The 17,381-nt window shown below is 41.0% G+C and overlaps 2 protein-coding genes across 2 annotated transcripts; both read right to left on the bottom strand.

The window, feature by feature from the left end:
* Positions 1-1,554: 1,554 nt before the first annotated feature.
* Positions 1,555-5,779, bottom strand: cirop (ciliated left-right organizer metallopeptidase; the record flags this gene model as incomplete). Its single annotated transcript, XM_083905651.1, has 14 exons — positions 1,555-1,599; positions 1,957-2,064; positions 2,297-2,428; positions 2,517-2,624; positions 3,142-3,238; positions 3,459-3,528; positions 3,680-3,863; positions 3,951-4,096; positions 4,257-4,341; positions 4,431-4,556; positions 4,683-4,832; positions 4,914-4,965; positions 5,129-5,222; positions 5,377-5,779. 14 exons carry the CDS (start codon positions 5,777-5,779, stop codon positions 1,555-1,557), a joined length of 1,800 nt encoding a protein of 599 aa, XP_083761777.1.
* Positions 5,780-7,129: 1,350 nt separating this feature from the next.
* Positions 7,130-16,204, bottom strand: lrp10 (low density lipoprotein receptor-related protein 10). The gene is made up of 10 exons (XM_083902389.1): positions 16,168-16,204; positions 14,976-15,136; positions 14,815-14,847; positions 14,377-14,521; positions 14,098-14,291; positions 13,386-13,984; positions 12,632-13,068; positions 11,195-11,389; positions 10,546-10,675; positions 7,130-9,408 (listed from the first exon to the last, which is right to left on the bottom strand). Exons 2-10 carry the CDS (start codon positions 15,022-15,024, stop codon positions 8,776-8,778), a joined length of 2,415 nt encoding a protein of 804 aa, XP_083758515.1. The 5' UTR covers positions 15,025-15,136; positions 16,168-16,204; the 3' UTR covers positions 7,130-8,775.
* Between the last annotated feature and the right edge of the window lie 1,177 nt (positions 16,205-17,381).

Below are 17,381 nucleotides of genomic sequence, written 5' to 3'. Positions count from 1 at the left end.
CTCACACACTATTATAGGTAATATATTTAAAGGTGCCATATGTAAGAATGTGGCCAAAAACAGTTACTACATTCAAATTCAAAATACCAAGGTCTTTTAGGTTTCGTTTTCTGACATAACTGGCAATCCGTGGTTGCTCGGCAGCTGAGACTCTACTGACTGCAATGATTGGTAGACGGCAGTAGGTGGCGCCACATGCCAAAACATGATTTCAAAACATAAACATGATTTGCAGTCTGCAAAATATATTTTTTTAATGCATTATTTTGTCTGTACTGTTGTTGTTGGTGAGTTCAGTTTGTTATGAACATTATTCCTAAGTCTCTGTGACATATTAGGAGGATTATATGGCCAGTTGCTTTAGATTTATTACATAATGCACCTTTAATGTCATTTATCACCTGTAAGTGACCTAAATTGTTCTCTTTTTCCATATCAGTGCCCACAGTGCAAGACATGCGTGGAGAGAACAGATCCATCCAACCTGTGCGTGACATGTACCATTTGTGCAGCTAATGGTGCCACGTGCTTCCTCTTCTGCTGGCAGTGTCTACAGCTGTGGAAGGGTACTGCTCCACAACGTTACCGCTGCAGCAACTCCGGCTGTGTCAACAAGGACCTGCAGATTCTGAAGACATGCCGCACCATCAGTCTGCCTGAGGTGAGCGGCGCCACCAACTGCCCTTCAGTGAGAGCCTGTCCCACATGTGGCTTAAAGGTGGAGCACAACCAGCAGTTCTGCAAAAACATTGACTGCCCTCGCTGCCATGTGGAGTTCTGCTTTATCTGCGTGAAACTAAAGCTTGAATGCTTTCAAACCAGTTCGGCGTATGAAATGTGTGTCACCGGTGTGGCTCCCAGACAGACCTCTATTCCAATATGGCAGAAAAGATGAAAAACGACAAGAAGGCCCGTCTCTGCTCCACTGATGATACGACAGTATTTACTGTATGTGTATCAGTGTAACAGTGATCAATTAATTTTCTGCCAATGTAAACAACATGGTTGTTATTGCTGCTGCTTCACAAAAGCATTAGTAACCAGCTCTGTTCACAGTGACCTTGCATAGAAAACAATCCAGTTTGCACATGACTTTTAATTAAATACCACAATAATTTGACTTTTATGACCTGTAGTAATCAAAATTCTCCCTTTTCTCCAAAATAACTGAAATCAAAGAGTATAAATTTAAAGATATGAATATATTAAAAATATCCTGTAGTTTATAAATGTAAAATGGGTAGACTTTAAATCATGATGTGTGTGCAGCCATAACAGAATCTACCACTATTCCATGTGTGTGCAATATAAAAATGTATTACTGCCTTTTAACAAAATATGAAAAGAATAACACTTATATCAATCAAGCTATGAATAAAACATGTCATTAAACATGGATTGTGTCTGTGATATAATTTCCCAACTATGTTATTAATTTTGTTTTTTTAACGTCAAAAATATAAAGCACCTAAAATCATGTTACTGAGGGGAGAATTTACATTAGTTACTTTACTCAAGTTTCTCCATGGTGGATGTTTCTAAGGGTTACTGTGATCATCTGGGACAGTGTGGATCCTGTCCCTGCATGAGCGACATTTCCTGTAGGACACGGTCACAGCAGCCATGAGACACGCAGCAGCAGCAGCAGCAGCAGCAGCAGCAGCAGCAGCAGCAGCGAAGGCCGAAGAGAACATCCCATAAGGGTCGCTGAAATATATAAATAAATAATAGAGTTCAGGATGTAATAATGAACAACACTGAAACCCATTGTAGAAGAATAACCTGTGGTGTTCCACAAGGTTCAGTACTGGGACCTAAGTTATTTATATTTTATGTTGATATTACTAGAAATTTCATAGTTCTGCATTTAAACATATTTAGATATTATACATTTTAAAAAACTTTGTAAATCCATATTATTTGTAATACTAAAAAACAGTCCTTATTTTTCCATACTTGCCTGGAGTGAGAAGCATGATCGATGTCACCTGGAGGAGGAGTAATGTCAGGGTACAGACATAACCTCCTCTGTGGACAGGAAACTAAACCCTGGAACCCTTTTATCTGAGAATAAATGGCAGAGCAGGTCATGTGAATATATTTTAAGTTATACATTTGTGTGTTCATTTTCATCTAAACGGGATGTTAGTACAAATAGAAATATATTATTCACGCATGTGTTCTTGTTGCAATTTATATTTATATTGTAACTATGGTCGTGATCCTCATTTAAAAGTTTGCAAAAATGCTGACCTATAGAATACAATACAGTAGATGACGTGTTGGGTCATGTTACCTGAATTGTGCCCCCTGCTGGACAGTCCATCCAGCCAGAGCCAGAAACTTTGATTCGATACCTGTTTGGTCCAGTACACCTGTGTCTGTAACAGTGGCCTTCCAGGGGGCTGCTTAACACTGGCAGATGTCTCTATTGGTTAGAGAGGGGTTGAATAAAGGAAAAAAGTTAGAAATAGGCAGGTCAATGGGACTCATGTTCACTCACAACACACACACACCTGTCTGGTCAGGTTGGAGAAGAAGCAACGGCTGTCAAAGCCCCAAATCTCTCCACTACTTTCCTTCACAGTTGACCGACGTGTGTTTTCCCTCTTCCAACATTCACTCTGAAGACGTTGAAGATGCGAGTTTGTGGGAGCAACAAAAAAGCACATATTACAAATAATTACGTACAGACACATAAAGGAGTATAGAAGTCCAGAGTAACTGCCTGTTATTACTGTTATATTTCTATAGTTTCTCACTATTATGTTTGTTTACGTGCAAATAAGTTATTGTACAGGTGCATTCCAGTTGTCGTCTGAATTTCCGAGTTGAGGAAACAACAACATCACAAAGCCCCGACATAAGCTGATGGTGATTTGTGACCAACTACTACAGTTGCAGTCATTTACCATTGAAACCTTGCACAGAAGGACAACGTTCAACCGTTTATTAATTCACTGCATGTGCAATAAAAACGAGAACCTTATCGACTGTCACTTTTATAGTAAAGTAGTAAAGTACGTCGTACACTTGTGTAAGTTGTACCTGTACTCTGTACCACCAACCTGTGGGACAATGCATGCAAATGAACCATACTTTCCTTGTGTGTGATATTGTTGAGGGAATACTGTAACTCACTGCATTCTTCAGAGGCTTAAAAACTCTACATCCCTCCAGGTATGGATCAGTCTGACACTCCCCCTTATGGAGGTGAAGAAAATGACACCCAAGTCCACTAGAAGAGGGAAAAATAATGCAACCATCAGTGCTGGAAAGGTTGGAGGAAAGGAAATGACCCGTTGTTTTTCCAGAAAGTCCAGTGTGCAAGAATTAACGACATCTAATGGTGAGAAAGTTGGACCAGTAAAGCAAGGCTTTAAAGAAGGTCACAAAAACTCACCAGTTTCACAAAAACAAAGTCACCTAAAAATGACACACTGCACCTTTAAATGTACCTGCCAGTGCAGAAAAAGGATGAGGAGTTGTCTTTGCAGGTTGACAGGGAGCCAAATGTGGCTCCTTCACCTAAAAACACACACGTTTATCTGTAAATTGACATTTGTGTATTTTTTCACTTCTAAACCATCTTTAAAACATAAATGTCAGGTGATTTTATATTTAAACTATGATGTAAATTTTATTATTTTGAGATTATATTCATATTGATTGAGTTCACCTTGGCCCCAGACCAGACTCTGTGCCTGGCTCAGGTTGACAGTGTACCAGCCTGTGTCCTGTAATGCAGCTAAAGTGACCGGGTCGATCCGGCCTGTGGTGGACTCATCCAGCACAGCAGCCATAATGGACCCACGCAGCACCCGGGACTCCCAGTGAGAGGACACTCGGCCTGCTGCCACATGCTGAAGAAAGAAGACATAATGGGTGGCAGAACTTTTGTTGAAAATGAAGGCGTTAAAGAGAGACCGTAGAACCTGAGCTCTCAGTACCAGGTTCTCCAACGGGCCTCCGAGCTCAGGGTCAGCTGATGCCAGGTGTTCCTGCAGGGCAGAGACGACAGACTGGCTGTAAATCCTCATCTGGCCTGATCCATCAGAGTGAACCAGTGTCCCCCGAGGTGAACATCCAGCTCCCCCTGCTGCTGAAACAAAAGAAAAACACATTGTAAAGTAAGTTGTATCTTTCATATGTTTCACAACCAATTGCAAAAGAGTACTATTGAGAATGTAGAGTCACATATCGTATTTAAGTTGATATAGTGCAAAATGTTTAAAAATGACATTAAAAAGAAAAACCTTGGGTAGTGGATGAGCAGTCTCTCCATGTGTGGAAGAGATCTTTGGAGAATCCAAGTGCATGGAAAAGCTCATGAATCACAGTCTGGAAAATACATACAAAACTACAATCGTTATCTACAACAGACAAGTCCTATATGATGAACTAAATGATGAAATTGTTAAAAGTAGAACCTGGACTGTCGTCTGGTGGTTGTATGCAGCTTCTCCCAGTTTGTGCCTGCAGATGACCACCAACCCTGCCACTGGTCGCCCATGGGTGTCAGTCTGGCAGTGGACAGCATAGGCCAACACATGAGGCTGGAAAATACAATAAAGTTGAAGCAGTGGGTGATATAAAAATTGCTGGTTAAATGAGTACAGATCCAAATAATAATTTTTATGTCTGTCAATATAATGGAATGTGTTATTGTTTGAAGTCTTCACCTGTGCTCTACACTTGTCAGTGGAGCGGATGTGGAGATAGAGCAGAAAGTCGGTGTCAGGGATTCCAACACCTTCAGCTCTGAGCACAGTCCTGCCAGGTGAATCAGGCTCTGGGTAAATCTCACAGCCAGTCAGGTGATCATCTGGAATCTGATTGGACAACAAACAGTGCTCGACATTCTGTGTGGTGGTGGTGGTGAAATGTGAAGATGATGCAGTGTCACCACTTACGATCACATCCAGACACGTCTCATTCCTGTAGTTGATGTTGGCTCGACCACACCTGAAGAAACCAATTCAAACAAGTCGTTTGTACTTTATTACAAAGTGATGACAGAGGGTGACATCCTTGTTCGTAGACCAGGTTTTGGTCTCCGTGAGGACTACTGGTCATGACAAGGTCAGTGTTTACGCCAGAAAGGGATAACAAATAAAAGCACACACACCTGTTGTAGTTGGCATTTCTTGAATTACTCCAGACAAACTTGCAGTATTTGTCGACGTCTCTGCTGAGCAGCAAAGGACCCAGAATCCTGTTCACTGTATAAAATCGATAGATGACCTGTATTAGTCTGAGACTTCTAAACCACAGGAAGTAAGGACAATCTGTCACACCTTAAATGGGCTGTTTATGGGTTTACGACTTGGCTTTAGGTTTAAGGTTAGGGTAAGGTTAGTGTGTTCTGTTCCTCACCCGACAGTAAAGAGGACACCTTCTTCACAGCCTCCTCCACAGCTGACGTCAGTCGGCTTCTCTCGTCGTCCGATAGGTTGTCACTCTCTCTTGGAATCCAGGTGTGAATCCTGATTGGCTGTGGCGAGGCAGCAGGGGACGAGGTTATCTTTCCTCGGGTACTCCTCTGTTTTACTGAAACACCTGACCGCCCTCCTCGGTTACTGATAACAACCGAGGGTCTGAGTCCAGATTCGTTGGACAGGTTGTCCGTGCGGTTCGGTGCAGCTCTGACCACCCTGACCTGAGCCTGCACCTCATCAAAGATGCACCTCTGCAAGGCTCCAGAGGGTTTGACCACTACTGTGACCACTAACACCACCACCACCACCACCCAGGTTCTCAGGGGCAGAGGTAAAGGCATATCTATGGCTGGAGCCTCGTCAAAGGTCACAATGAGGATGATGAGTCATGTCATAATAGAGTCTGAGGAGGTTTTTGTGTGTTTGCAATAATGTTAAAGTGTGGTAGAGCAGATCCTAGATCAGATACATATGTAGAATTGTGATTAATAGTTCGTTTGACTAGTTGTTTTCAAATAAAACTAATGTATATAATTTGAGCTAAAAGCTAATTTCCTTTGGACTATTCACTATTTGCTGTGTTTTTGTTGTAATTCCTGAGACCTGGAATGAATATAAATAAATCTTTAAACCTTAGACATGTCCTGGAAAACTGATTCAACAGTGAAGTATTTTTAGGCCAATGCAATAATTAGGGATTTGAATTAATTTCTCCACAGAATTGTATTCCCAGAAGTGTCAGAAAAAAAACTTAAAATATTAAGCGCCTTATAAGTAATGCATTTTTTTTTTTTTTTTAAATAGAGAATATTAAGACAAAAATGGAATAAAATGCTGCAGAATTGTTTGTCCTGATAACTGGGGAGCTCTTTAAAAGCTATACCACATGAGTGTTAAGCTTATTTTAGAAAATATTACACATTAACTGTAATATAATGTGAATAATGTGAAATTGTAATTAAAAAAAATGGTTCTATGAAGCACCTTTAACGGTCTATTGGGTCACTATAAATGTGAACATAAGGTCCCAAATCAAAGGTTATCTTGAGCCAGCTCTACTTTAAGATCACGAGGGCAGTCTCTAAACTCGAGCCAAATTCAGCTTTGCTTCAATTACCTTATAGTTTAAAGCAGAGGCAGTCTCTCCATGCTGCCAGCTTCCTTTTCTCCAAATCCACCTTTAATCCTGAAAACAGTCGTCTGCTTTCTTTTTCTTCTTTCCAGGACGACCACTGACGAGGAAGAGCCCATCTCATTCTGTGTGTGAGAAACTCCACAGCACGTTTGAATACAAAGCACAAAGCAACAGCAACTATTTCATCTCTCCGTCACCGAGGCGTCAGCCACTCCTAACCAAAAACAAACAAAACACACCAAAACCTAAAAGTGCAAATCGTTTAATCTCAGCCACATTTTGACGTATATACAGTGAAATTGACCCTAATAAAAATCATAAAATCGCTTTCTCTCTTATTAAGCTAAATTTAAAACTGCTACTGTACATCAACACTAATTACATTCATCAAAGCAAAAAGAACAGAAGAGGAAAAACAACAGAAGAGAAGCAACTTGCTGAAATAAAAACACCATATAAAGTACAACAATATGAATGGCACACCACAAGTCTGTTGTGTCAAAATGTGACAGAATGTGATGAAAATCCCCTCAGGGGCTCAAGATTCAAGTTGAGGTTATTTTTGTGATTTCAGGCCCTTTTTCATCACCAGGGCGCTTCATCGTCACTCTCTCAGACACACACACACACACACACACACACACACACACACACACCCCCACACACACACACACACTAAAATCAGGCACCAGAGAGATTGTCTTTTGACACATTTGCTTTCTATATAATATACATTCACTTAAGAAGTGGACACACGTGTGTAGGTGCATGTTATGATGTGGTCACTGTGCACAAAGATAGGGGCTCCTGCTAAAGTTATTGCCAGTTTGTGGAGTAATCATGCGTTTCTTTTCACGTTACGGTAAAGTCAATGAAGGAAAAACGTGCCTCTGTGTGTCTCGTGTGCAGTGTCATCAACCACCTCCTGCAATCGACAGGAAACTCCTCAAAAGGCACTTAAATAGGGAACATGATTTTTATATATATATATGTTTCTGTGAAACTTGACATAAAGAGAGGATGTGGTCTTCCAGTCGCAAACCAAACTTTTAAATAAATTCACCAGTCTCATTTCAAGCGTCACCTGCAACCAGGCTCTGATCGGACGATACCAGCTGTCAATCACACCAGTGTCCACTCATGTCGTACATTTTCCTCTAAATGGGAATATTATTTACAACTTGACGCCATGTTCTATTGAAGAACAGCTGAAACTGGCGTTTGTGACTGTTCATTCTTCAGCAAATTTTTTACCAATTATACAAATCTCATGAGAATTAAACGCCACGTTTGAACTGGTCAAAAACCCTGTTTTTTTGACCAGTGTTAACTCAGCATTCACTCCCAGGTCAAATGACTACAATGCACTTGGGGTTTTCTGAGCTTTTTCTGAGCCTTTTTTCCCCTTCGTCTGGTTCATTTCATCAACTTAACTATCAATTAAAAGTGGGACTGAAGTTGAAGATCTATATAAATAATAACCACATTAACATTGTCACTGAGCTCTATGGTGGTGGTTTGGTCACAGGAAGTTCAGCCTGGTTCAGATATCGGATATACCTGCTAATTTACAATAAGCTGTTACTTCCTGGTTAGACTCACCCTGCAAATTGGTCGACTACATCCACTTTTTCTTTTAATATATACGGTCTATGCGTGAGACCGGATCCAAATGGCAGAAGTATGTGAGGACAAAAAGCATCTACAAACATACTCCACTGTCTACGTTTAAGCCTAAAATGCATTCACACAGTCACAACCACACATTAAACATGTTCATTACCATCATTAAAAACTCTTAATCATTCAGCGTGACAGTAGCCTGCCTCAGGATAGGGAAGATTCTTCTGTGCAAAAGTTTACCTTCAATGTGCAGCCCAGCATTCATTCATTAAGTGCACGACCAATACTCACCGACACTTGCCCTCCACACCCACGAGCAATGCTTTACGGCTAAAACTGATACTTTCTGAAGGAAGTCTTTAGAAATGGTCAAAACACTTTGATTCCTTGTGTCAACAAATTCAACTCAGCAATTTTCAAAAAAAGGCACCAGACTTGCACAGTGAGGGTGCGTCTCTCTGTGGGCTGCTCCTGTGCTTCAGTTCAAACAAATGTGGAAAGACTGGGTTTCAGTTATTAGTGCGTAAAAGGGGATACAGGAGGTGTGGGGTTATGGGGGTGGGGAAGTGAGGGAGTTGTTCAGGTGAGCATGGGCACATCATCCTCTGAGGTGGTGTCCTCAGACAGAGGGATAAGCAGCACCTCGTCATCCGAAGAGGCTGAGGAGAAAGAGGGGGAGGCAGAGAGGGGCATGGAGTTGGTGGAGGAGGAAGGTGAGGCTCTGAAGAGGGAGATGCTCAGGCCCAGCGTGTGAAAGATGGAGGCAAGAGAGGGGCTGCTGGGGGGGACGGCCAGAGGGGGAGTGTGTGGGGTGACTGCGGGTGGAGCTGGGGGAGCGTAGGGAGGTGGAGGTGGGGAGGCGACAGGAGGCAGGGGCAGTGGCAGTGGCAAAAGAGGAGGCGGAGCTTCCTGCTGCTGCTGTTCGGACAAGCCGAGCTTCTGAGGCACCGGCTGGTTGACCGCCTCCACAGCCGATGAGGAGCCTGTGGGAGTGGAGTGAGTTGGTTCCTGACCAGAGGGGGCGCTGTCTGGCTGCTGCTGGCTGGAGCCTGATGTCTGTGTCGGCCTGGATGGAGGTCTGGGGATTAGACCCCACCTCCTCATGCGGCGGACGGCTCGGCGGACAAATCTGGGCCTGCGTCTGCGATGTGGGGAGTTGGCGGCATCCTGACGGAGGAGCTGGAGAATTCCCCTCAAAGACAGAGATGAGGTCTGACAGAGAAGAAGATATATCTTTTTTTATACCTTAACTAAGTCATTTATATTTAAGAGTTATGCCTTGCAGCTGGAGTGTGTCCAATTATATAGCACATGCTTCTTTCAATCAAATAATCCTTCACTGGCCACTGGCAACACTGCTGTTGGAGATTAATACATGTGCTTCAAGTGGACCCCATGACTTTAAAACAGATGACACACCATGGTGACTGTAGATTACATTGTGTACTTAAGAGCAGAAGAATGCACATCTCAGCAACATGTGCTCTTTTCCCATGAATGAATTCATTATCAGTGCCTCTCATATTCGGTATCTTTCTACTACTTTCTTCCACACTTGAGGGCATTCGATCATTTTTTTATGTTCCTCTGAGGTTCAACAGTTTCATTTCCTGTGAAAAGTGCTTTCAAGTGACTGTCGGGCACATTTCAGGGAATTCAAGTACCCACGCAAATAAGGCTGTGGCATAAATAAGTCAAAGTTGCAAAAAACAACATGTTTTTGTACAAATGTATGAAAATAGACTGTCCGTGGCTGCTAACTTGTTTTTCACCAACACTTGTTATCCGCAGGCGTCAGACTGAACCAAATTAAAAGGAAATAGACTAGAGCAGCATAATTAGCATGATAAAAAACACTTTAGGAGCCTGTGTCACAACAGCAATCATGATGATGACATGGTAATTGTCTGGTTCTTGAATTAAACCATACGAATGTGAAATTGATCCGATTCAGATTTGTCAATATAAACAGAGATAGTCCGCATATTCTTTTTTATTTATTCATATATAAATATAATTGTAATTCTATATGATGCAGAAACCCTCAAAATTACAAAATGTTTCACTAAGCACATGCTGTAAAGAGAGATGTGTGCCACCAATGTCGTGACCAGAATTCAACAGAGCAATGTACTGGTCTGCCATGCTTCAGTGATCACGTCAGCTATGTGGACTTAGTCAAAAATAAAATAATTAAAAAGATGTGTGTAATTTTGTAAAACTACCCTATTGGACTGATCTAGGTATTGGTAGATATTCGTTGTAGCAATATCAGCATCAGACACGAAAAAGTGGTATCAGGCCATCTCTTCTGATGACTAGATTAGCATCAGACATAGAAAAACTCACCTCATTGGGGTTTTCTGTGGGGAAGTCTTCCACTGGAGGAATGATGCCCTGGGCAATCAGTTGACCATAGGATGGAGGTGCCTGCTGCTGGATCAGCTCTGCTTCCTGGCGGCTGATTGGAGCAAACAAGCTGCAAGAAAACACAAATATTCAGATGCATTCATGTAATATCTTTTTATTTTTTCTGTCAGTCTGAATAAGTTTTGTTATAGTAAAAACCCTCAACAATCAAACCTAAAACCACAAATGGTTTGTTTTTGTCAAATAAAAGTTATGATTTGACTGAATAAAGATTCTGTTGAAAGAAAGTATATATGACATGACCCACTTTGGCTGAGGCATGATGACTGTTTACAACAACAACTGGTAGTTGTTTGTGTTTTCTGTCTATGATGTGTTCTGGGCTTTGCTGTGGGAGGTGATAAAATGTTAAAGAGGTGCTGTCTGGTTGAGTTGGCAGCCACTGAAGCAGCCATGAAAACAAAGTGTACCTCTTGTGACTCACTATCTAAGACCATCCACACACAATCTGTCAGTAGTGATAGAAAATGCCCATGATGCTTCTTGTTATAAAGAATCAACAGAGGACATTAGTAAATACTACTTACAAACTAACAAATATGAAAAACAACAGAATTTAAAAAATCACCTGTACTCTCTTGTCCTGAGCGAGTACAGTTTGCAGGTGCAGCCCATAGCGATCACCAGCAGGAGACCACAGACCAGGCTGCCAACCGTTGCTGCGGTGATGACCTTGCGGGGCAGGATGACGGTGCAGTTGAGCTCATCCGTGCCGTCCTTACAGTCCACCTGGCCATCACAGCGCCAGCTCTCGAACACGCACCTGCACAAGGAACAATGAGTCGCTTGTGTGTTAATATGCAGGAATAGGACGAGTGAGAGATTCGGTTTCACGTGAAAATGCAATGCTAACCCAAAATGAAACTAGCCTGTAGACCAGGAGCTGAAGGATAAAGTTGCTCACACAAAGCAAACACAAGGCTTTTATTCAGGCTATTTGCGCAAAGGAATTTCAGATGTGTCATGATTGTTAAGCACAGAAATATTTGTTTAACTGAAAAGTTTTAGTCCCGAGGCACTGATTTATTTTAAAATGTTTTTAATGGTTCTTTTTGTAAATGTAAAAACCAATACTGTAATAATGTTTTTCATGATATGTCCTAGCTTTACAGATGAGAGACAGGAAAATAAAAATCTCTATCATATGGTACCTTCACTTTTTCTTTTTAAATCTGGCCTTTCAAAATAAGCAGCTGAATGTGCTTGACCTAAAGATAGTTTGTGGTGTGTACTGTGTTACTGCTTTTCAATTAATGTGAAATGTCTCCTCTGCTGAATGCAAAATAAATTGTCATTCACTCTCAAGGTACAACTCTCCCAGATACTGGGAGCACACCCCCTTGTGACTAACACGCTTGTGTTATCACCAAACACAGCTAGATGATTAGCTCATCAGAGTACAATGTAGAAAAAAAACAATCCATATAAAACTAAACAGAGAGTTGAAAAAGACTGTTTCTAAGGTCAAAGATGAGCTTATGTTACCCATAAAGAACAAACTAAGGTTTTAAGATAGCTTTTTTTTTTTTTTTTTTTTTAAACAGGGCCTGAGGCTTTTCTGAAAACAACCTCCTAAATTATAATTGCTCACAAAACTATGTATTCCTCAACGTCTGAAAGAGAAAGAAAATTGTAATAAATGCTTGACGTGTATTATGATACATACTTATCACTTATGATACGTTTAAGTGACAATTATGTCAAAGTTTGCTCAGGGCTCATCTGGCTCTACACAAGGAAACTCCTAGATGGAGCCACAGGTCTTAAAAAGGGAAAAGCATGCATAGACTGCACCCAGTATAAGTAAGTATCACTGTAGTATAAGTTTGTGTACTAAAAGTCATGTATCAATGGCTTTATGGCAACTGAGCAAGCTGAATCTGATTAAACAAGCCATTCAAGACAGTACAAAAGTCTATTTATCTAATACTCAATTTTATCCCATGCTCCATCGAAAAATGAAAATTCTCAAAGAATCCAACACAAGCAAACAACACATACTGACCTGTCACTGTCACAGTGGAAGGTTCCTGGCTGGCAAACTGTGCAGTCCCTTTCGTCGCTGCCATCAGCACAGTACAGCTGGTAGTTGCATCGCTCTTTGACCGGATAACACACTGGTCTGCCGGCGAAGTGGCCAGATGACACCGCTCTCTGTCCCACTACTCCACAGGCAAACTGGTTGAGACTGCAGCCTCTACATCCTTCCTCATCCTTCCCCGTCTCAGGACAGTCCCATTTCCCATCGCAACGCTGCTCCTGGGTAAAGCAACCTCCAAATGTTCCCCCACACCGACCTTCCCATGGGGGGCAGTAGCTCCCAACATGGAATGTGGCATTGAAACCACTTCCCTCCGAGTCAGAAAGTGTCTCATATGTCAACGACAGCAGGCCAGTCGTGGATTCCACTTGGACTGGTTTGTAATTGAAGGTACTGGTGATCTGTCAAAATATAGGGAAGCAGCATAAAACTCATTTTCCCAAGCGGTAGATGTTTTTTTTTTTACTAAAATTACTGGGATGCTACAGATCAGTTGGACAATTAGTCCGTTGATGGTGCAGTTATTTTGGTAGCTTTCATAATGTTTGACAACAGAAAACTTAATTGTGTAATGTATCAAACTGTACAGAAGTGCACCACATTGGTGGAAATGGAGCTTCAGGGACTGATTCATGATGATTAAGTTCTTAAAGACAAATGGACAACTTTGAGGACTCAAAAAAACCTTTGGATAAATATGGTTAATTTCTCAACTCACAATTTTAAGAACATCTCCTTTGCCTTGTTCCCCATTGTAGATGGTGAGGCTATCCCCTCGCCCCAGTACCAGCTGCTGAAGATCCAGTGTGAGTGGCCTTGAATCCTGTGGATCCAGGGTCCAGACGCAGTACAGAGCAGAACCTCGAATAGCTGGAGGGGAGAAGGTCCCATAAAATGACTGGAGGAGTCCTCCACAAGGCCACTCGATGGGGACTGGTGTCACAGCAGGCTGCTTGTGGGTCTGATGCTGCACTTGATCCTCCTCCTCTTCCTCATCCCTCTCATTCAGCAGTGCCCACAGGTCAGACTCAGTGTCTCTCTCAGCTGACCTGTCTGAGCTTTGAGTTTCATCTATGGCCTTACGTTTCTCCAAGTCCTGGTTTTTCTCTGTGTACGTTTCCCTTTTGGGCTCTTCTGCCTGTATTCCACTATTCTTTGACGGTGTTGGAGTGTCCATTTCTGTATTGCAGCCTTTTTCATCGCTGCCAAGGCCAGGACCTTCACCCAAACACTCCACCTGGCCATTACAGCGCCAGGAGAGAGGAATGCAATGCCCTAACAGACATTCGAAAGACGTCACAGGGCATTCACCCACATCTGAATGTGTAGAAACAGAAAGGAGTGAAAAAAATAAAATACATCACTGGAATGATTTGGCACTGGACACTCACAATACAAGAGGAGAGTATTTTGCAAATTAAACACTGTACCTCTGGCATAGCTTAACAGAAATAATGACACTGGAAACAGATGTGGAAGGAAGTGGTGCACCACTGTTATATTTCCTCCTGGGAATTCTATGGGCTGTGGCAACTTAGACCCACAAAGGACAATCGGCTCACCGCCAGCTGATGATTTTATTGTCACCCATTCCTTCTTACATCGCACTGAAAATTGAGAAAAGCTGGAAAAAAAGAATTGAAATCAGAGACTCTTGGATTGGCAACTGGAGGGGAAATCAGCAAACCTGAGTAAAATTTGGAGTTTACCTGAGAACGATGGGTTGTCCTTCCAAACCCTTGATGACCCAGCAGTCACTGGTAGAGCCAAAACGGTAGGACCAACTGTGGTAAGCAGAGCTCCTGATCTCTCCCACGTTGTTGTCAAGGACTTGAGGAGAGCGTCCACAAAGGGCTAAATAAACCAGACATAATGTGCAAGGTTAATATTTTTTTTTCACACAATGATGCCACAGTACTGATAAATACATGCCTAGATAAGTAGTGAAACGGGTGCTGTCAATATGATCACCATAAAAACTAATTGTTGACTTTTTTTTGTAGAAAAAAAAACTGCTTCACACTGTTAACATCAATATAAAATAAAACGATTAACTAAAACACATCGGTCACATTGCAAATTATAGGGCAGTATGAAACAAGAAAAAAAGTAATGATATCTACAGACAACATGAATTGTCTCCTTACCAAAGCAGGGGGCAGGGTTGAAACAGCAGCACACTGCAGAGGACACAACCAAACATGTCAAGTGACTTTTTAAAATCATCATGTCAGAGAAAGAGAGAGATCAACATCCAAAATATGCACCTTAGAAGCAGAGATGAATGCGACATTTAGTATTCACTCACCTGCTATGGTGAAAACCAGGAGAGCGCGAAGGTTGCAAGTAACCATCATTGTGTCAATGATTCTCCACTAAAAGCTAAAATTAAGTTAAAAAAAATTTAAAGGGCTAGAAATAAAATGTCAGAGGACCACCATCTTGGTTTCTTATTCAGGAAGACTTCTCCTGCAAAGGGATAGAGAGTAAGAGAAGATGAATCAAAGGAAGCCAGAAATAAATTATGGTTCAGTGCAAAAAGTAGAAAGCGCCTTTCTGAACCAAATAAATGGGGAATATTCATTGGTCTTTTGCAGATTACACTTTACTTTTCAATTTAAAACTTACCTGCACGGTATGAAGAAACACTACTTTAAATGACAATTTTATCAAGCTAACTATTTAACGTGGAGACTGTCAGTCATGTTTACTCCATCACTCCTACTATAAATAAGACATTCACACATGCATCAAACAGGTGGGTAATACAAGCCTCGTCAGATAGCAACTCTCTGTCTCACCTCCTTACTATAGGCTAGTATTAATAGATTCTTATAATATTTAGGGACGAGCCAACACAATACTCAGGCTCTGTATGTGTCGTTTACTGGTCAAAATCATTGGATTATATATAGGAAACAGAAAAACATGTGAAATACGATATTATCACAAAAATTATCCACTAAAATATCGTTACATATCAGAAATGTGCTTGATAACTGACGTTGTTTTTAATCTCCAACACAATGGTCTCATACACACACTCAAATAATTTCCTTCCCATAATCTTCCCAACAATGACGCCAGAGAAGGATCGCCACCATTTCCGAGCTAAAAATAAAACCGTTTCCTTGACTTTTCGTCATTCTAAATCTGTTTGAATCTTTGGGTTAAAGTCGACGGAAAACTCGCGTCGTTGCCCACACGTCTGTAAAATGTCCTGAAATAACGCTGCGAGTTTAGTTTCTGTTCGGAGCAGTAGGAAGAAGGCAGCAACCGCTCGCCTTCAGACATTTAACAGCTAGCTTACCCGCGAGCTAACAGCTAACATCCTCTTCCTCTCTCCGTTTATTCGCTTCTTTTAGTCCGCGACGCCGCAATAAACCCACTTCCAGCACTATATTTTGTGTTAAAACAACCAAGTGACGCATTAAACAAAGAACAAAGGCTATGTAAAATACTATAATATGACTGAAAATGAGAAAAACTCAGTACGTTACCATATCAGACGGCCTTTCTTGTTGACAAGTTCTAAACTACTTCCGTGTATTTTAGCTCATGACATGAGGGGGCGGGGCTTGATATATCACATTGGGTTTTTTTCCCTTTCATTCATAAAGAAAAGACGTCATTTCGTTCAAATTAAACCTATTTGGTTTAATGTTATCCTTATTTTAAGCACTGGACATGTATGTATGTCTTTCTAACAGCCGCAGGTTTATTTCTAAAATGGGTTTAAAAATGTGACATATTTATTTTTTGACGCAAGGTGTCAGTGTCCAACATCAATTCACAAAAACATCAATTCACAAAAAGCAGGACTTCCGTCAATGACTCGAGTATAACTGAAACATTTATTAATGCTGTGCTTAATAAAAGCAGTAACGCACTAGAAATATATTGCGTTATTAATATGATACTAATATGATATTATAGTCTTAAGTAAAACTAAAGTAAATATAAGCTTTGAGCCATTGTCAACACCGAGTTTTGAAAATAAACTTTATTTTATAGATTAGTGTATTTAAGCGCATTCTATGTTTGTTTTGCTTTGGGGTTTTTTATACGTGTTGAGTGAAAATACATCGGTTTTTCATACAAACATATCCTTTAATTAGTAAAACATTTGATGCAATAGTATACAGTTTATAATCATTTGAAAATAAAAGTAGTTTGGTTTTCAAAGGTTTAGAATACACCTTTTATAGCAGAAAACACAAACTTTAATAATTCATCAAAGTCAATATTTTGGCTCATCTTTTTTTTAATTCAACATTTGTTATATGGAAAATAAGCCATTGTTATTATAAATATCAACAGTGACTTCAAGTAATCAAACTGACAGAAAGGATTGAAATGTTTGGTTTCAGTTCAGTGACTGTGTCAGACTGTGCTCATGTGTCATGCAGGAACAAAATACTGAACTAATCTTTTTTTAATTAACTGATTCTAATGATTCCGCACTTTGAAAACCACTGCTTTGCAAAAGGTACCAGTCGCTAGTTTGGGTGCGTCACGTATAAAACTAAAATCAGTTACGGCAGTTTCATGCAGCCGTGCTGCGATGACCCCGCCCACTTTGAGGAGGAACTATATAGGGCTCTTGGTTGTTTACAAACAGTGCGGATGCGCGCGCAGGGCGACCAGAACAAGTAAGGCGGACAACTCGAGTGTCTTTAAAAAGTTTTATTCTCCACACAACTTAATACACTAA

This window comes from Microchirus variegatus (genome assembly GCF_963457635.1).
Source record: "Microchirus variegatus genome assembly, chromosome: 2".
Lineage (NCBI taxonomy): Eukaryota > Metazoa > Chordata > Actinopteri > Pleuronectiformes > Soleidae > Microchirus > Microchirus variegatus.
The sequence above is the reverse complement of the archived record's forward strand: the minus strand, read 5'-3'. Positions and strand labels throughout refer to the sequence as shown.

Bases quoted from the DNA above. Each gene is read 5' to 3' on its own strand.
- lrp10 (XM_083902389.1), bottom strand. From the start codon at position 15,024: ATGATGGTTACTTGCAACCTTCGCGCTCTCCTGGTTTTCACCATAGCA. The intron at 14,848-14,975 runs GTGAGTGAATAC...TGTCCTCTGCAG, and splicing joins CCTGGTTTTCACCATAGCAG to TGTGCTGCTGTTTCAACCCT. The intron at 14,522-14,814 runs GTAAGGAGACAA...TGGTTTATTTAG, and splicing joins CAACCCTGCCCCCTGCTTTG to CCCTTTGTGGACGCTCTCCT.